Below are 20,807 nucleotides of genomic sequence, written 5' to 3'. Positions count from 1 at the left end.
CTATTATTATTTATATTACTTTAAATTTAAATTTATTATTTTTTATTATTTTTATCATTATTTTTAATATTTTAATTTAAAATTATTTTATCATAAATATTTGAAAAAAAGAGAAACCAAGTATAATAGGGCACCAATCTAGTAATATACAAAACCACACCCAGGTGAGTCACGAGTTATGGTTAGATGGAGGTGGGAAGGAGAGAGTGAGATTTTAGAGAAGTCGGAGTGCGACAAGAGATGGGAGTGTGAAAAAAAACCATCGAAAAATAGGTGATTTTCTAACCTTTAAAATCTGGCGACTCAATTTTTTTCTTATTATCAGATGGTTAAGGTTAGTTGGGTCTAATTTAATGGGCTTAAGGACATAAATGAACTTGAATTTTTTTTATATCGAAATGTAATTTCTTTTCCTTTTTGAAGTTAAGTTAAAATTTTTATTTTTTTAGCACAATTGAAATATATGTGTGTGTGTGTGAGAGAGAGAGAGAGATTTGTTTTTAAACATATTAATCATAAAGTAGAAGTTGCTATATAGGTTATTTATATTAATTGTATAGTTTTCATTTACTGTGGTTAGTTGGTTAAGGTACTTTTACCACTTACTTAGTTAATTGGTTAGTTTAGCTGTTAGTTAGCTGCTTTTCTATTGGTCAATCAAGTGAATATAGATACTATTACAAAAACTAATCTAGTTAATGAGAATTACAATTTCTCTTCCTTCCTTTGGTTTTCCTCTCAACTTTTCTCAACTTTTCTACATGTTTGAACATGGTATCAAAGCAACTCAAGGTTAGGGTTCTTGAATGTTTTGATTAATCTTAAGATTTATTATGTGTTCTTTTGTTGATAGCTTGAAACTTGTTAGTAGTGGAAAAATAATTTATAATTGTGCAAAATCTATTGAATCAATGGTGGAATCAACAGTTTTTAAGTCAATCTTATCACCTGTTGAAAATCCTTAGTCTTCTTATTTTTTTCATCACTCTGATCATCCAAGATCAGTAGTGATTACTTTTAAGCTCAGTAGAACCAATTATGTACCTTGGAGCAAATCTTTTTTTTTAGCTATTTCAATTAGAAATAAGATATTCTAAATAGAACCATTACCAAACTAACTTCAACGGATTCTCTGTTTGCATCATTGACTAGATGTAACAATCTGATTGTTGCATGATTGTTAGAATCAATTGCTCCACCAGTGGCTTTAACCATTTTCTACATGGAATCTGCAATAGAGTTATGGAACACTTTAAGGTAGAATTTTTCATAGCCTAATAGCACAAAAGTCTATAATTTGTAGTATTCTCTTAGTAATGTTACTCAAGGTAATAAGTCAGTAGATTTATACTTCATAGAACTAAAGGGAATATGGGAAGAAATGAGGAATTATTGACTTCTGCCATAGTGTAAATGTGATAAATGCAATCCTGAATGTTTTAAGAAGTATACTACTCAATATCATAAGGATATAGTATTTCGATTTTTGAATGATTTAAATGAATCATATTCTGCAATAAGGTTACAAATTATACTGCTAGATCCTATTCCTTCTTTGGATAAAGTCTATAGTTTAGTATTGATGGAAGAAGCACAGACGAACATGCTAGTGCAATCTCAACTTTTGTTGGATTCATCTGTTATGAATATAGTAATTGAAGAGAAGAAAAAGTTTTAAAAAGACATGATTTGTTCTCATTGTAATAAAAATGGGCATCTCAAGGAGAAATGCTATAGGTTGATAGGCTTTCCTGAGGATTTCAAGTTTAACAAAGGAAAAAATACTTTTAAGAGAGGAAAATCAGTCAATAATGTTACTACCATAAAAGACATACAACCTAAGCAAGAAGAAGAGATGACTAGATCTAACACCATATCCTAGATGTCACTCATTAAGTAGCAAATCAGTAAGTTGATGACTCTTCTAAATGAGAATGGCATTAGCATTGATGATGGTAAAGACATTCTTAATACCAGTCAACAAAACAAACATTCTTTGGTGAATTCTGCTTTTGCAACTATTGTATCTAGTCATACTTGTTTTCATACTGCCAATAACCTTCCATACAAGTTTAGGTATTTGAGAAATTTAATGGTAGATCACAAATTCTGGATTGTAGATACAAGGGCTACAAATCACATTTCTTATACTATTGACAATTTTATCTCTGCAAAACTAGTTTCCAATTCTTATGTATAACTCCCAAATAAAGCTAGGGTTGTAAGTACTCATATGGGAACCATAAAACTTACCCCATTGCTTACATTGACAAATGTTATGTCACGACTCGGAACTCCCATCGGGCCCATGACAACCATCGCGACATCCCGATAGACACTTATTACCCCGAATACCGATCGAAACCCTGCAAGGCTTAGCATCAGCTTCTACATCTCCCCGGTGAGCGACAATTATTACATCTTGCATTTCAAGAAATCATAAGTCGTTTCCAAATCAAAATAATAAAATATTATTTTCTGGCTCACAAGGGCATTTTCATCATTTTTCTTCGATAATACCAAAACTTGCCAAAAACATGGTGTAAAAGCTAAATATGTTCATACATATTTTAAATCAGATAACTAAAGTATAAAATTACTTTTACAATGACACGTGGGCCCCCAACTAACCAATAAGATGCGAGTCTGTGAATCTATAATTTTGACAATGCAAGGCTAACTGAAGTCCTTGATGCAATCGGCTATCTACCGGCTATCCCGAACCTGAATGTGGGGAATTGAGGGTGGTGAGATTATAAAATCCCAGTGAGTAAACAGACACCATCTAAACTATCTAAGGGCAAGTAAATGGAGACAATTAAAAAATTAATTAACTTCAGCAAATTTTTCACATCACGAATATTCATTTCAACTAAATAATCAATATGGCTCGTGAATTACTCAAAACTTGGCTCATGCCAAATCCTGTACTCGGTGACACCTAGACCAAGGGTATCCAACCGAGCCCGCCAAGGCTGTTAAAAATTCATATTTCGCATAAATCATATTTTTATTTTGAAACATAGCCGTTCCCTGGCGTTGGTTGAGTCTCACTCTCACGCGGTGGTCCACGTGAAGTGCACTAAAAAAGCCCACCTCAGGAGATACCCTACACGCCTCTACGACCGAGGTGAGAATATAAAGAAGTTTATCATGCCCCTCTAATAGGCTGGCCCACGGAACCCCCCACTACTGCAGTAGCTAATCTTTTATCTACCACCTGATTTATAAATCTTTTTCTGCATGACATGGCAATTTATCGCAACCTAGCCTCTCAAGGCTAAATACACAGTACAAATAATTCTAACACCAAAATCAGTTTAGCCATTCATGCTCATTTATTGTCATAAGCCATTCAATTTAAAACCATAAATTTACAACACAAGCAGACAGTCTCCAATTACTCTATTTTCAAAACCAGCATTCGATTTTCCAGAAAATTTATAAAATCATTTTATAAAATCACAATTTCTCTTAAAACATAGCAATTTACCATTTAAATCCATTTTTCATAAAATCACACAATTGTATAAAACTACTTTAGATAATTAAGACGATGATAAGTTTACTCACAGTTTCTGAAAACTAAATTCAGGTACTCTAACTATTACTCATCGAGTGCGATTTCTTTGCCCTTGCCAGAGGATTCGCCACCTTGACAAATTATACAATTAAGAGGTTTACTACTTTGGTACTAAATTAAAATAAACTAATTTATACTACTAATGCATGATATGAAGTGCAAAATGTCTAAATTTTGTCTAAATGAGATGTTAGCATATTTTAGTCTTTTATCCGATAAATAGATATACGCGTCCGTTTAAACTCCAAATTAATTTTTTTTATACCTCAATTGCACCCAAATTGACTTAATGTTCCTCAGTATGGTGCAAATTATTAGTACCGATAGCAAATTACAAAAATACCCCTATTGGGTAAAAATTCGTATTTTTGCTCCGAAAATTTCCATTATTTTTCTAGGCTCATAATTCATCATTATTCATCATAATTCCTCAAATAAACATCAAGATCAGCAGGCAATATTCCCCTAAAAAATTCAGCATAATGGGTTTCAATGGGAGAACATTATTTCTCTAGCTTATTTTTGCTATATTTCAATATAACCTAACTAAAATCACTTAATTCAATTAAAATCAACCAAAACTCAAGTTCAAAACTCATCCATGGAGGTTTGGCCAGCATGGGTGTCCATACCCACTTTCTAATTTTGCATGAAAATGAGAAAAAAATGTATGGGTAGTGAAAATCACAAGGAAAATCAATGAAATTTACCTTTTTAATGCTTGATTTCTTGATTTCTCTTGATTTTTCCCAAATTTTTCAGCTAGGGTTCTTATTTCTTTTTCCCGTTTTTTCTCCTGGTTTGGACAGCTTGAAGAAGATGAGAATTCTGGAAATTTTGACCTTTTTAAAGGCTAAAATAATATAATATTATTTTATTCATTTTTTTTGTTTTATTAATTTCCTAAATTCTAGCCATCCATTTGTTTCCAAATTTTCACCATACACTTGTCCCACATATCCATAGCTTAGATAAAATTCTCAGACTTATCCAAAGTCTTGGTGGAGTAATTTTTAAAATTTACACTTTTATCCCCGTAAAAGTCAAAAATTATATTTTTGCCCCTAAAACTGAAAAATTGCCCATGGACATATTTTTCATCCCTTATACTCATACCATTCTCCAATTTGCCAAATTTGATCTAAATTCTCTCAAAATCTCAAATTTTATCTGTAGATGGAAAAATTACGATTTTGCCCCTACACTCCAGAAATCACCAAAATTAAACTTTTTCACTGCCAAACCCTCAAATTAAACTCCAATAAGTTTAATATAATCAATCTTAAGCAAACGAGATTAAAAATTTTCATATTCGTCCTCAGGTGGCAAATTACCATTTTGCCCATATAATACTTAAAGTCCGGATTAACTCCATATCGGACCTCAAACTCTGAATCCTCATTTTAAATCAACCCATGAGTTTTAGTTTTCTCAAATTCATCATCGATTCTCTGTTTAAACTAGTTCAAGACTTATTTGACTGAACCGTACCATTAGGGGCAATACAGTCATTTAACTTATTTTTCAGGGCAATTCAATATACAAACATGCTATCCATAGCATGTGAATGATATATCACAGATAATTTAGGGTCGGGTGTTACATGTTATATGTGTTCCTAGCTTCAAATTCAATTTGTTTTTAGTAAGTCATTTTACCAAGTCAAAAATTAAGTGTGTTTGGTTTACTGATCAAGCTTGTATTATTCAGAACCTACCTTCATGAAAGGTGATTGGGGTAGCTAAAGTTTCTTTTGGATTGTATCTTCTGCAAGGAGGACAAAATGAACAGAACCTGTCAAAGTATAGTTTTGATCAATTTGTTAAGTTTGTAAATAAGTCCACTGTTTTTAATAAACCTGTAAATCAATCTATTGGTCTTAAGTCTGTTTCTGCACCACATAATTTTGACCTTTGGCATTTTAGGCTAGTTCATGCTCTTTTAGAAAGAATAAATGTGATATATAGGACTTGTTTAGATATTCAATGTTCCAATAATTTGGTTTGCAAAATGTGTCCCATGGCTAAACAAAAGAAGTTACCTTTCCCAATTCATATACAATCTACTATTTCTCCTTTTGAAATTGTTCATGTGGACATATGGGGATCATATGAGGTTTCTACAATGTCTAATTATAGATATTTCTTAACTGTAGTGGATGATTTTAGTAAATGTGCATGGCTTTTTCTTCTGAAATGTAAATTTGATGTGCTCAAAATTATCACAAATTTTCACAACTATGTTAAAAATCAATTTGGTACTACCATTAAAGCATCAACATATTCTTGTTGTGGCTAGGGCATTGCTGCTTCAATCCAAAGTTCCACTTCAATTTTGGGGTTATACAGTGTTAGCTGCAGTTCACATAATCAACAAAATGCCCAGTAAGATTCTTGTTAACAAGACTCCTTTTCAGTTGTTGTACAATAAAATGCCTTCATATAGATATTTTCGAGTCTTTGGTAGTCTGTGTTTTGTTTCCACATTATGTCAGAACAGAAAGAAATTTGATTCAAAAGCACATAAATGCATTTTCTTAGGTTATCCTAATGGTGATAAAGGATATAAGGTTTTTGATCTTAAAACTATTAAAGTTCTTATGTCCAAAAATGTGATTTTTCATGAAAATATCTTTATTTTCTAATCATCACAACAGAATTCACAAACACATAACTTTTGTCAAGCACCTTATATGCATGGTTCTTTTCCTTATTTTCCTGTTGTTATACCTACTAATACACATTCTTTTGATTCTGATATATCTAATACTTCATTAAATTCCTCACCACCATGTTTAATTACTCCCATTTCTTTAAATTTAGATCCTTCATCTTCATCTTCATCTTCTTCACAAAATTCAATTGAATCTTATGTTCATGTACTTCCTATAAACCTTAAAATCACTACTACTATTGATCCTCATGTTCCAACTAGGAAAAGTAACGGACCTAGACATTTATTTAAATATTTAGATGCTTACCAAGTTGATTTACCAACTCATTCTAATTTTTTCACTTTGTTAACCTAATTATCTTTTATATTTTAAAATGACAAAAAGAAATGATCAAAATTTCACTTAACTCACAAAGGATTAGAGATCTCATGTTCTCAAACATGTGAAAACAAGCTCTGAAAATGCATTCTGGTCCAAATCTATCGATACATGTTCTTCATGTATCTATACATTTGGATAAGTATCGATAGATCACAACATCTATCGATACAAGTTTTTTTGGCAAAAGTTAAAATTCAAAAGTCAAACTTAATCTATCGATACATTTTCACTTATATCGATAGAATTGAAACATAATGGGGACTGACCTAAAAGTATCGATACATTTCTTAAATGTATCAATATATTTTTAACAAAATGGTCACTGACCTAAAAGTATCGATACATAGTGTCATGTGTCGATACATATTTAAGCAGATTACAAAGATCCCTGCAAGTAAGTTCAAATATATCGATACATGAATAAATGTATCGATACAACTCGGCTAGAATTCAAAACAAAAGTCAATGAATCGATACATTCACATATGTATCGATACAAAATGACTGTTGGAGCATTGGATAAAGAGAAAAACGACTATTTTCACATTAAATGCTTTCCTAACTACCCTTGAAGCTTCAACAGCTATAAATACAAACTTCATCAACATTTATGAAAGTTAGAAGACTTGAAAACACAAGTCAAGAAAGGAGAATCAGCCAAGATACATTCAAAACCTATTGTACTATTTTTAAATACAAAAAGTCTTCTAGTCAAGCATTTATTAGGCTTCCATTCTTTTCTTCAAATACTATACCAAATTCTTCACTCAGCCTTTAAGAGGCACTTTTGCTGTACCTATATTTCTTTCATTGTATCTGCTCAAGTGGTTATACTTTAACCAATAGAAAAGGTAGAGTGGTTGTGCTTTAACCATAAAAAGGCATTGTATTATATGGTTATGCTTGATCCATAAAAGGTATTGTATTGAGCTGTTTGAATGAATAGTGGATTTTAAACTCCTTAGTGAATCTAAGAGAGAAGACGTACGCAAGGAGGCCGAACCTTTATAAAACACCTGTGTTAATTTCTTTACTATTCATTTTACATGAAAATTTAATTCTCTTTCATTAATCTAAAGGCCAATTAGTTCGTTTTCTTTTTAAACTCAGCTTTTGAATTAAAAGAAAAGATTTTGCTCAAAAAGGAAAATATTTTTTTTTTAATTTTGAAAATAGTCCAATTCACCCCCTTCTTGGACCTAATCATATTGAGCTAATCAACCTAACACATTTCTTATCCTATTACCAATTATTTGTCCTCTCATCAGTTATCCCCTACACATAAAGCCTTCATAGTTTCTTTGTCAAATGTTTATGGACCTTCAAACTATCATCAAGCTATCAAACATGACTATTGGAAAGAGGCAATGACTGCTGAATTAAATGCTTTAGAGGATAATGGAATATGGAGTATAGTTCTTTTACCTTCTAATTCTCATGCAATTTATTGTAAATGGGTGTACAAAGTTAAAAAAAGGATTGATCGTAGTGTTGAAAGATACAAAGCTTGTTTGGTTGCCAAAGGATATAATCAAGTTGAAGGGTTTGATTATCAAGAAATGTTTAGCCCCATAGCTAAACAAATAGTAGTAAGAGTCTTGTTGTTATTGGCAACAACAAAGGGTTGGTGTTTATCACAATTAGACATCAACAATGCATTTCTCAATGGTGATTTAGATGAGGAATTTTACATGAGTTTACTTCCTCGTTATAAGATTAAGGAAGAGCATTCATCTGATGTGAGGCTTGTTTGTAAGTTGCATAGATCATTATACAGTTTGAAGCAGGTTTCTTGACAATGGAATGCTAAGTTTACTGTTGTTTTGCTTCAATATAGTTTTACACAATCTCTTTTAGACTATTCTCTATTCACATTGAACAAGGGAAATGCAGGTTTTATTGCTTTACTTGTCTATGTAGATGATATTATCATTGCTGTTAACTCCAATCAATTAATTGCTATAGCTAGGGACTATTTGAGTTTTCATTTTAAGGTGAAAGACCTTAGGGTTGCTTGATTTTCTAAAGGTATTTCCATTTGTCAACGGAAGTATACTTTGGATTTACTTCAAGACCATGGTTTGCTTGGTGCAAAACCAATCACAACACCCATTGATTATAATCATAAGCTTAGTAAAATGCCGGATGAAGAATTGATTCCTGATGCTACAGTTTATAGAGAACTCATTGGCAAACTTTTATATTTGACTTTTATTAGACTTGATATATCATATGCTGTTCAAACACTTGCTCAATTTATGGATAAACCAGGATATATTCAACTTTTGGCAGCATATCGTGTTTTGAAATATTTGAAAAATGCTCCAGGTCAAGGTATTTTACTATAGTCAAAATCAGATTTAAAGCTTTATGCATTCTCTGACAGTGATTGGGCTGGTTGCCCCAACACTTGTAGGTTAGTCACAGGGTTTTGCATTTTTCTTAGTACATCTTTGATTAGTTAGAAGTCAAAGAAACAACTAGTGGTTGCTAGGAATTCTGTTGAACTAGAGTACCGAGCAATGGCTTCTACCTGCTGTGAAGTCTTATGGTTACTATCTTTGTTATCTGATTTTGGACTTTCTCATCCTACTTCTGTGAAGCATTTCAATGATAGTCAATCAGCTATCTATATTTGTAAAATCCTGTACTTTATGAGCGCACCAAACATATTGAGATCGATTGTCATTTCATTAGGGAAAAAGGCAACTTTGGTTTGATGATCCCATTCACGTTTCTTCTATTACTCAGCTTGCATATCTGTTTTCTAAGGCATTGCAACCTCATCTGTTTCTTAGTCTTCTCCTCGTTTGTTTCTTAGTCTTCTCAACAAGATGAATGTGCATGATATCCACAATTCATCTTAAGGGGGAGTATTAAATCATAAAGTAAAAGCTACTGCATAGGTTATTTATATTAATTGTATAGTTTTCATTTACTGTGGTTAGTTGGTTAAGATACCTTTAACACTTGCTTAGTTAGTTAGTTGGTTTGCTTAGTTGTTAGTTAATTGATTTCCTATTAGTCAGTCAAGTGTATATAAATGCCATTGTAATAACTAATCTAGTTAATGAGAATTACAATTTCTCTTCCTTCTTTTGGTTTTCCTCTCGACTTTTCTCAACTTTTCTACATGTTCGAACAAAACAAGTTAGAATATGAACAAGGAGAATGAATAGGAGCAAAAGGTTGATGTATAAATATCACATGGATTGTTAATATGGGTAAAGGCAACGAAGTTAATATCTTATAGATGCTTTTCCAATATGGTAGCATACACCTAAACAACCTCATCCTTAACCTTTTACCATCAACAAATCCAATTTTCACTAAACCTCAAGTTGATTATATTCGCCTTTTAAGAATAAAATGGACAATTACTACTTTTAGTTTAAGAGAATCAATTTTTGTCTTTTTGAAACCTTAATTTAATTATCAAGTATTAGTGAAGCTTAAAATCAATCCTTTCCTCTAATTTCACCATCATCGATCACCTCCCCTTTACATTTTGTTACGGGGTTTAGGTTTTTTGGGTTCTCTCCGGATCTAAGTTCTCCAATTGAGTCCATTTTGAGTTATAGCCAAACAGAAAACCACAAAGAAGATCATCTTTAACCTCTTCCACTTGAGTTTTTAACCGACGACGACTTATTCATGGAGAAGAGTAAAGCTAAGAATAATCCCAAGGAAGCCAAAGATAGCTAGCTCGACGGTTCCAAAAGCGGGAGAGTAAGGAGGCAAGGGAAACAAATTTTAATTAATAAACTTTTGTTTATTGTACATATGGCATAATAATATTATAAAAAGAAGAGGGATGGGGCAGGCGGTATGCATACCTCTCTTCCACGTTTCATCACCAAGTGTTTGCTCTTACCTTTTATAAAAACAGAGTGAGTGGTGAATAATGGAAAGACTAGCAAAGAGCACAAAGTGTAGAAGCTCTGAAGTGATGCTGCCATGACATTGACAAGAACCCCAAAAAAAGGGAGCAAAAGAGGTTTCAAATCTTGAAAACGTTAAAAGCCATGAAAAACATCGTCATTGATTTGCACCTATATTTCGCACTTTCTGTCAAACAAACTTAAAGCCACCATTTCCCGTTGGCACCAAAACTAGTTGCAAGAGACGGATGGTCTCAGGCCTTGACCATATGAATGAAGGCAAAACTATTTAATAACGTGGAGCCGAGCCGACGTCAAGTACAAATCTTTCATTGGCAGCCATTAATGCCGCCTCGCCGCTAACACTATCTAATTGGCTTCTGCTTTTCTCATTCCCATTTATTACATTTCGGCCATTTTCTGATGGGTCATCATAGTTGGTTGGATCTCCCTTATTATTGTGTTTTATATTTTTCCTTTCATTTAATGAGTATTTGAGTTGATTGCACTCACTAACTGTCCCGAGAACATGAATTCTCTTCTCTCTCGCTTTTAAGCTCCCTTAGCTCATACTACTACTTGCTCTTGGGTGATGTGAGAGTGAAGTAGGTGAAAAAGTTGGTCTTGAAACACTGAATTGGAAGTAGAGGTATGTATTGCAACCTGTTCTTGTTTCCCTTTTCGGTCATTTATTGAACTGATCGCTAGAATTTTGAGATCATGCGTTTCACATTCGTTTATATTTTGAACATGGGATGCTTGGTAGACGGTAACCGTCAGATTTTTCTAACTCAAATGGTTTAACAAAATGTTACGAATTTCCTAAACCAATAGAAGCTCAGCTTCTTCCCTAGCTTTTTTGTTTTTAATCAGAAATTGTATGGAAGTAGAAAGTTTGAAGCACACGAATTTAGATGGAAATGGTTTCCAAGCAAATTAAATTTTCTTCTTTGAGGGATGCATAGGCCATGACAGTTCAATTTTTTCAGGGCGTTAAGATATATGGGTACCGCAGAAATCAAGTCGCCTGAAGATCTGCGTGAGACACCAGCTATTTTGGATGGAATTTCAGAGTCTGTTCACAGAAAGAAACTGGGAGTGTTTTTTATTGAGTCTGACAATAGGCGGACGGCTTTTGGGCGTGGTTATACTGGGGGAACAACGCCTGTTAACATCCATTGGAAGCCTATTGCTGATCTCTCAAAGACGGGTGGATGGATTGCCGCCTTCTTTATTTTTGGTAATTGAAGTTTCTCTTCATATGGCATATAGTGTTATGGTTTGCTAAGTTGTAGAGTTGAGTGTTATACTGTTGTATCCGTGAAGTGTTGCACGGGTTTTGGCAAAATTAAAGCTTTTTGGACATGAGAATCTCATGGTGAACCTGACTCTTTATCCATCCAGGAAATGAGATGGCAGAACGAATGGCTTATTTTGGCCTCTCAGTTAACATGGTGGCCTTTATGTTCTATGTTATGCATAGACCCTTTTCAAGTTCTTCAAATGCAGTTAACAATTTCCTTGGAATATCTCAAGCGTCCTCTGTCCTTGGTGGTTTTCTAGCCGACGCTTATCTTGGTCGATATTGGACAATAGCGATTTTCACCACAATCTACCTTGCGGTGAGATATTGTTATGCAACCCATTGTTAATTAATTAACAAATTCCTTCTTCTTTTCATCACTCTTTGGAATCTTGTTTCCTACAGGGTTTGACAGGGATAACTTTATGTGCAACTATGAAAATGTTTGTGCCAAATCAAGATCAGTGCGATCAGCTGTCCCTGGTTTTAGGTAGCTGTGAGCCTGCAAAACCATGGCAGATGCTTTATCTCTATACCGTCCTTTATATAACTGCTTTTGGAGCCGCAGGTATAAGGCCCTGCGTCTCTTCTTTTGGGGCTGATCAGTTTGATGAAAGAAGTAAAGATTACAAGACCCTCCTGGATAGATTTTTCAACTTCTTTTACCTCTCTGTTACTACTGGGGCAATTGTGGCATTCACTTTGGTAGTCTACATTCAGATAGAGCGTGGATGGGGAGCTGCCTTTGGTTCATTAGCCATAGCTATGGGCATATCCAACATGTTATTCTTTGCTGGTACTCCTTTATACAGGCATAGGTTGCCGGGAGGCAGCCCCCTGACGCGAGTTGCTCAGGTCCTGGTTGCTGCATTCAAGAAGCGAAATGTTCCTTTTACTAGAAGCGAGTTCGTAGGCCTTTATGAGCTCCCTGGCAGACACTCTGCTATAAAGGGTAGTGGAAAGATACCTCACACTGATGATTTCAGGTATAGGGGGCTCTTATTCATTCTATTGCCATTTCTCAGTTAGGTAGATAAATTTCAGATCAAATTGATTTATGTTCCTCACAATCAATCACTACTACTCAGTAAGCAGCTTGATTCGTGACTCTGATTACCAAGTTTTGTGGTGTTGCAGGGGCTTGGACAAGGCAGCTCTCCAACTGAAGGAAGATGGAAGCAATCCAAGTCCCTGGAGGCTTTGCACAGTGACTCAAGTAGAGGAAGTGAAGATACTGATAAAACTAATACCTGTACCAGCTTGCACGATAATGCTCAGTGCTGTATTGACAGAATTTTTAACTCTCTCGATACAGCAGGCTTATACTTTGAATACCCACATCGGTAAACTGAAACTCCCAGTAACATGCATGCCTGTATTCCCTGGCCTCAGCATATTTCTTATACTGTGTCTCTATTATTCTGTATTTGTTCCTATATCCCGACGTATCACTGGTCATCCTCATGGTGCCTCTCAGCTTCAGAGAGTAGGCATAGGCCTGTTCATTTCGATCTTATCTGTGGCGTGGGCTGGGGGTTTTGAGAGGTTTCGAAGAGCCTACGCCATAAGTCATGGGTACGAAGTTAGTTTCCTAACTCCTATGCCGGATCTAAGTGCGTACTGGTTGCTGATCCAATACTGCCTGATTGGTATAGCTGAAGTATTTTCCATAGTAGGCCTACTGGAATTCCTTTATGAGGAAGCTCCAGATGCAATGAAGAGTATAGGCTCTGCATATGCTGCTCTAGCAGGTGGCTTGGGTTGTTTCGTTGCCAGTATAATAAACAGTATCATCAAATCTGTAACAAGGAACCCAGAGAATAGGCAGCAGTCGTGGCTATCTCAGAATATAAACACCGGAAAATTCGATTACTTTTACTGGCTGCTTACAGTTCTTTGTGTAATTAATTTCTGCATATTCCTGTACTCAGCGAATAGGTACAAGTACAGGACAGAGCAGGCTTTGGAGGTCAGGGAAACCAAACAGAACATCCCAGCTGAGGATAGCTAAACAGAGGTCAAGTCATTGGCTGCACACATGATAATTTCCCTTTATTTGATAATCCTCCTCTGTAATGTTTTCTAGTTCGATGACGGGGTCGTTTTTGCAATGGAGCAAATGCTCTAAAAACACAAGTTCCACAGTTCTATTCTGCTTCAAGTTTCTGATCCTTATCAATTATATATGATACAGCATGAATGATCTGGTACTTAAGCTATTTCTTCAAAAATTATAATGTCTTAATGATAAAGGAAAATATATACTCGAATTCCTGATCTGATACGCAATGAAAAGTCTCAGAATTAAATACCACGTCGGAACTGATGGCACCATTTGCTTATCTGTAACCAAGGTTGGTTGGATGCATGGGCCTTTCCGGGGTGTCAGCCCGGCGCCAGCTGTGCAGGCTGCTGGCTGATGGCTCATGCTCCCCGCTGTACCGTACCCAGCTTCTCCAACTCTTAAATGATGGTGCCTTACGACCCACCCCGCCACGGCAGTTGGACAAAGTCAAAAGTCTTGTCCAATATCTCAGTCCTATGTTATAAAGACACAGCATTGAAAGATGTTATCGAGGTGGTTGGAGGTCATATTTTCCTTCCAAGTTGCTACTAAATACGCTAAATTGAAGTCCTATACTATCACAAATGCCTTGGATTATTATCAAGGTGGTTGGAGGTCATATTTGCCTTCCAAGTTGCTACTAAATATGCTAAATTGAAGTCCTATACTCTCACAAATGCCTTGGATTGAGTAATCCAAACTTGGGCACAAGTGGGTGAAAAAGCGACCGCTATAGTAGGTCGTATTATGCATATATTTAATGGGTAGACCACTGAGATACTCATCATGGAAATAACAGCTCCCTCAGATTCCAGATGAAATGGGCTGCACAAGTATAGGAGGTAATTCGAAAAGACCACTGAAAATATGAATTTTGGATCTCCTAATCTGATATTATGTTAAACGAACCACCCGACCTGATAGATAACAACTCAACCAGCACATATCTAATTTAACACATTGATTTATATGCACCAAACCTCTGGAAAGAACACATGTAGAATGCTACAAAGTCTTCAAACTATCCTTGTAATTCAATCGGTTTAACAGTAAAGAAAACACGGAGCCCATACCATTGATCTGGTCTGTAAACATCCACTTAGCAACTGGATATTCTGGCATGGAAGGGAAGGGAAGGGAAATTCTTGGAACAATGAAGTTGTATGAACATAATCCTATCTGAGACAGGTATTCAAATTTAAAACTTGCAACAATAATGATTTACAACCACGGAATTAGTAATCTTGTAGCATAGTGCTTAGACATAGAAGAAATAGTTACGTCTTACATCCTATCCTGTGACCAAAAAATATATAGTGCTTATGAACTATATTTTGACATGGCCTGGACTTGCAAAAATCATCCATACTCTTCATGTGAAAGTGAACATAAATGATTGCCATGGGAAGAACATGCGCAGGTTTAATTTCTTTATTTTATTCCATAACTAATCCTCATCCTTCTTGTACCATCAGCATATTTAGCTTAGGTAATTTCATCAACTGAGGAACAAATTGCAGCTGGTATTGATTGTTACATGTCATTGAGTTGATTCCATGACAATTATGTTTACAAGCAGTTAACATAACTTCACACAAATTATTAGTTTTTTTACATAAAAAGTAACATCATGAACATTTAAGTATGAGTACGAAGAAATAACCAAGTAGTACAACTAGTGACATAAAGAACAACAGCTTCTATACATGTCATGCCTCTTTAATAAAATATCAGAAAGCTTTATATATACTGATATTACCAGCAGCTCTATATGTATTTGCTCCATTGCATTGAAATCAGATGTAATAGACTTAAGGACTTTCACAGAACTCCATCTCCTGAACCACAAAAGAAATGAAACTTAAGATCACATGCACCCAAAAAAATCTGGAAAAATAATATCTGGTCATAAATTATCGATCCAAGGAGAGGAAGTGGCTAAACAAAGTGCTTGGAAAGTAGGTAGTCAACATAACACTGGTATGTTTAAATAACTTATGTTTCCTATTTCTCATGTCAATAGGCAAAACCAATCAAAAATCTTAGTAGTTATTCTGGATCACAAGATTACAAAATTTACCCTTAACACCCAATGGGCTGAACTACAGAGACTGCAGAATATCTGCATTTTAGATTGAGTCATTTGGAACATACCTTGCCACATATCGGACAACTTTCACTCCTTTCCAACCATTCATAAATACAACCAAGATGAAAATGGTGTGAGCACCGCGTAGTGATTTTAGGATTTTCAGGGGTATATTCTGCAAGATATTAATACTCATGTGAATGTAAGTATAACTTAAAATTACTAAAAAATTTCATTTTTCAATACCACTGCTGCTTAGTAAATTCTTACCATACACTGATAAAAAACAAGCATACCACTACAACTACAAAACACAGTTCTTTCTTCTTTATAAGGATGAATATGCTTACCATCAAGACAAGTGGGGCAGACATCTTCATCTTCAGATGAAGACTGCATGTAAGTAGGTCCATATGCAACTTTTGTAGCCAAAGTCCTCTCTGATGACTCAGGATGGCCAATCTTAGAGTCTTCTTCTGAATCAACTCCATTTCGCTTCTTCCCAATACCCAATGATTCTACACCAGAACTGCTCATATTTCTTCTCAGTGGTTGTGTTTCTTCTTGAAAATGAGTCACAGACTTATCACGCCTAGAGACCAAGCCATCACGCTGTAAACGAGAGTACCTCTGCTCAGAATCATAAGGGACTGGTCTAGACATTGTAACATGAGTTTCATTGATTGAATTATCTGGCACTGCAGTAGCAATTGCTGTTGATGACAAAGAAGCTCCTTGGATCTGGGATGATACAGGCCGCCCTTCCAATCTATGAAACATTGCACCATACTGCAAATGCAAGAAGAAACGGCAAGTTAAGAAGTTATTTTGTCAAACCAAAACTCATGTAGACCTTCGGTTATATGACATTGTGAAAGCAACATAATGAATGCATTTGCCTTTAAAGAAAAACAAAGTACATATGCAATCTTTCTATCACTAATTTGGCATCTAAAGAAGTTCTGACTTTCAGAGAAATTCTGACTAGAGTATGCATAAAATTTATAAATTTCTTTCTTGGACTATTATTCTACACACCGCCAGTGGAGTTTTAAAACTCTACAAGGGGGTTTAGAATATTATGACATGTCTTTTCATTTATCATATAAAATTATTATTTTTTAAATATACCTTAATGGGGTATGTAGCAACCCTCTAACCCTGCTTGTGGAGTTTAAAACTTCACCGGCGGTATATAGCATAATAATTTTTTCTTTCTTAACGACTTTAATTTTGTGCAAATTGAGGCTCAGAGCAACTGGCAAAAGAAGCACAGATATATGTTCCATGCCTTGCCTTCAGAGTTTACAAAATTACAGAATAAATCGGCAGCATAAAAATGAAAGTAAACTGATAAGAATAATTCCGTTTCTGCAGATAACCACAAGATAAGAGAGACATACCCCAGTGAATAGCTGGTAGAAGAAGAATCTTAGGCAGATGCAGTGCCTATATATTGAATTGCTAGGATAAGCATATTCTTCATGCTCATCACCACATGGACAGCAGCAAAAAGCACCCATTTATGCTTGCAATGTATGTATTTCTCAGTACTCAAATCTGGAAGAGCTCTTAAAGCTTGCTGGGAAAATTTTTATACATATATATACAATGTTAAGCTTCCAAATGCAAGACAAAACCAATGGAATTGAGAACAAAGACAATCATGAACATGAGTCAGAAAATTTTTTTACAGCAATGTAGAGATAGCAGAGCAAATTTGACCACATAAATGGAAGAAATAAGGACCTGGTTAATTCTTTTGTCACCAAGGCCGCTCAGTTCTTTGGTGTTTTGACTGAATCCCGAAGTTCAAATTTTCTGAGAAAAAGAAACCTGATTCATGATAATGACAAAAAAATAAAAATAAAAAGGAGGCTAACGTTAGGCAGCAGGAAAAAGAGAAGATCCCTCCTTCACTAGGAGCTCGATGGATGCACTGCAAATGGGTTTATTCATAATAAAGGAATCCTAAAAATGCTCCAATTTCTTTTGCCATAACTGTAGAAGTTTCTCTTCAACAATGAGTTGCCTCACAATATATAATTTTACAAGTTAAAGCAGACACATTGGACATTGCTTTTCCTTCAAATGCAAATTAAAAAAATTAAAAATAAAAAACAAAAGAAAGAAGCAAAAGTTCACAGCAAAGATTTCCTTTTTTTTCTTGAAATGACCAACAGTACGGACAGTGGAAAATTTTTGCATAAAAATGCTGATAAAACAGCTCAAATAATCAGCATTGATCCTTTTTTATTATAGAAATAAAATGCCACAAAGTAATTACAATCTCCTGCGATAAAATTTACTCATTCCTTGAACCTTTCAAGAAATTTGCAAGTTCAGAGTCAACAACTAAACTAAACAGCAAGCCAAAAACAGAGGCAATTCACAAGCTTATTTTCTAAACTAATAAGCAGCAAAGTAAAGCTAATTCAGTGACCATTTTCAACAGAAACATTTAAAAAAAAAAAAGGAAATACAGAATGTAACAAAATAGAACTTACTCATCATCCACTATAAGACCAACATTTTCACGATCGCAGCCGGAAATCTAGGGTTCCTGTAAGACGAAACAAAGAGAGAGAGAGAATAGGGGAAGTTTGTGTTTTTAATAGATCCTTGGAGAAGCTACGTGCGCCTCGGGCGGAAGACGAAGATAAAAAGGATTTTCCTTTGTTGGGCGAAAACCGCGGAGAAGGAAAGCGGAGCTTTTAATTGCAGAGTTGACGGATGGGGCAAATGCAATGAAACGGATTTGGTGAGTGAAGGCTCATCATTGTTGGGATGGGATAATAATGTTAAACCTGTCTAGTAAGTCTATTATTAGTGAGTTTTTTTTCCTGTGAATCATGATTAATTCTTGGATTTGGGTTAATTGCCGACAGCAAGTGCCTTGTTGTTTTTAAATGAATTAAATTAATCTTGAGTAAAATAGCCCCCAAAATTAATAAAATTAGGAGGGGGGGCCAAAGACCCCTTGAATTTTATGCTTCAGTGGAGTGGGTCATGCTGTAGGTACAAAAGCTTAAATAATTTTTTATTTTAAAAAAAAAGGTATAAAACGGGGTTCATAAACAAGAGGACGTTAAATTATTTGGGCTGTTGGGGTTTTGTTTTTGAATATCCTAACTTCTGCTGGCTAATTTTACAAATTAATGTCACACACTCTCTTTGCCCACTTGTGCTATCAATAACTTGCCCATTTGGTCGTCAGAAACTCGTAAATCTTTTTCCTTTTTCATATTGACACAAGTGATACATTAAACTCTTTGTACATTATTTCGGGTGAGCTAGCTATATAGGTGACTTGTGTGTCATCCCTCTTTTGTGTTACGTGGACAATCTCAATTCATTCCGTGTGGGCCTAAACGGATATTGTTCAACTTTCAACGGATGGATTCCTTTCGCCATTTCTATTTGTTAAGGTGACTCGCTTGCACTGAGTCTTAATTTGCCTCTCACGGTCTTGCCATAGGGAAAAAACCAAAAGACTTGGTAAAAGGAAAATCAGAAAGAAAAACGTCAAGACAGTAACAGTATTCAGTGATGACATGCCAATAGAAGGAAGAGGGATTGCTCATCACTCAAGAGTCTGACTCAAACCGGATGTTAAGATGCATTTACAGGAAACAATTAGAGAGAAGCGTGGAATGATACTTTCAGACCATTAGGCAGCAATAAAAACATAATAGGAGTTCCGAACTTTATTATCACAAAAATCTTCATGAAAATTCAGAGCACAGCAGAACCTTTGAGAACTCCATCCACCATTGTTTCCACGGGAATACTGGTGAGAGAATCGTTCTTGTCAAAGCAGTAAACGGGGGCTTGCCACTTAGCGTCCTCAAGAGCTGCTCCTACTTCAAATGTCATCACATGCGCCTCCCTCCCTACGGTATGAGTAATTTTGTTACATTTATCAACCCAATTTGATGGATAGATTATGAGGAACAAATTATTAACAACAGGTGAAACAGTTAATTTAATTGCAGAATGAAATCGATCATAAAACTAGTCGGTAGTAGTTACCGGTGTAGAAGACCCAGTGAACAGGCCTCTTGGTGACAACATCCTCATAGTACCAGATAAAGTCCACCTTCTCCCACACATTGCACAGGAATCCATCCACGTGCTGCTGACCCAGATACTTAGCTCCATCTAGCCAGTTGGGCCGTAGGATCCCAACCTCAAGCTGGGCACTGCTGCACTTTTTGGAGGAATCAAGGGTGTAAAAAAAAGAAGTGCCGTTGTTCCATTCAAGGTCATAGAGGACATTACCAAGCTGGTGCTGAATGATATTGAAGTTTCTTCCGTTGGGCCAGTCGTACCAGAGGTCGATCACCTGTAGAATGCCGCTGTAGTTCATGACCAGGATGGAGTGGAATTGGTGGGGCCATGGGGTTGGGGTTGGGTCTTGGTCCGGTGTGGATTTGCAGAATCGTGAACAAGTGAAGATGAGGAAGAGGAAGAGGGTAATCCTGGGTGTGGGTTTGGCTAGAGAGGCCATCTTTGTTGCTTTTGCTTCTCAGAAGGACGCGTGGTATGCGTGGCGATTGGTAATACTAAAATCATCAGTCTTCGGCGCAAAGGCAAGTGACGGTTCTTTTGAGGCGTGACGGACCACTGAGGTGTTGTACACGTTCTATTTTCTGTAGCCCTTGTCCTTTGATTGCACAAAAATTCTGTGAATTACAGCTGATTAGCTAATCATGCTTATGGCAACCAAACAGAGGTCACAAGAACTCATTAGTAGTTGGGATGCTGAAAGCCTATGCAGGAAAATAAAAGAGACCATCTTCAAGTCTTCAACTCTGCTTCACACAAAGAA

The 20,807-nt window shown here is 35.5% G+C and overlaps 3 protein-coding genes across 4 annotated transcripts; 1 reads left to right on the top strand and 2 right to left on the bottom strand.

Moving 5' to 3' along the window:
• Positions 1 to 10,973: 10,973 nt before the first annotated feature.
• On the top strand, positions 10,974 to 13,983 carry LOC18608821 (Major facilitator superfamily protein). Its single transcript, XM_007043700.3, has 5 exons — positions 10,974 to 11,168; positions 11,509 to 11,759; positions 11,924 to 12,141; positions 12,228 to 12,808; positions 12,960 to 13,983. The coding sequence occupies exons 2-5, from the start codon at positions 11,522 to 11,524 to the stop codon at positions 13,831 to 13,833; spliced, it is 1,911 nt and encodes a 636-aa protein (XP_007043762.2). The 5' UTR covers positions 10,974 to 11,168; positions 11,509 to 11,521; the 3' UTR covers positions 13,834 to 13,983.
• A 1,493-nt stretch (positions 13,984 to 15,476) lies between these two features.
• On the bottom strand, positions 15,477 to 18,847 carry LOC18608820 (E3 ubiquitin-protein ligase At3g02290-like). 2 transcript variants are annotated; one of them, XM_018115980.2, is made up of 6 exons: positions 18,484 to 18,847; positions 17,726 to 17,797; positions 17,380 to 17,558; positions 16,327 to 16,765; positions 16,042 to 16,151; positions 15,477 to 15,725 (listed from the first exon to the last, which is right to left on the bottom strand). In XM_018115980.2, the coding sequence occupies exons 3-6, from the start codon at positions 17,497 to 17,499 to the stop codon at positions 15,699 to 15,701; spliced, it is 696 nt and encodes a 231-aa protein (XP_017971469.1). In that variant the 5' UTR covers positions 17,500 to 17,558; positions 17,726 to 17,797; positions 18,484 to 18,847; the 3' UTR covers positions 15,477 to 15,698. The 2 variants fall into 2 exon arrangements, with proteins under 2 accessions (XP_017971469.1, XP_017971470.1); XM_018115981.2 differs by having other exon boundaries at positions 17,726 to 17,812; positions 18,484 to 18,777.
• A 679-nt stretch (positions 18,848 to 19,526) lies between these two features.
• On the bottom strand, positions 19,527 to 20,687 carry LOC18608819 (uncharacterized protein At4g14100-like). The gene is made up of 2 exons (XM_007043696.3): positions 20,009 to 20,687; positions 19,527 to 19,869 (listed from the first exon to the last, which is right to left on the bottom strand). Exons 1-2 carry the CDS (start codon positions 20,484 to 20,486, stop codon positions 19,712 to 19,714), a joined length of 636 nt encoding a protein of 211 aa, XP_007043758.1. The 5' UTR covers positions 20,487 to 20,687; the 3' UTR covers positions 19,527 to 19,711.
• Between the last annotated feature and the right edge of the window lie 120 nt (positions 20,688 to 20,807).

The sequence above is a fragment of the Theobroma cacao genome, chromosome 2, assembly GCF_053813885.1.
Source record: "Theobroma cacao isolate CCN51 chromosome 2, ASM5381388v1, whole genome shotgun sequence".
Lineage (NCBI taxonomy): Eukaryota > Viridiplantae > Streptophyta > Magnoliopsida > Malvales > Malvaceae > Theobroma > Theobroma cacao.
This window is presented reverse-complemented; position numbering and strand designations above follow the sequence as displayed.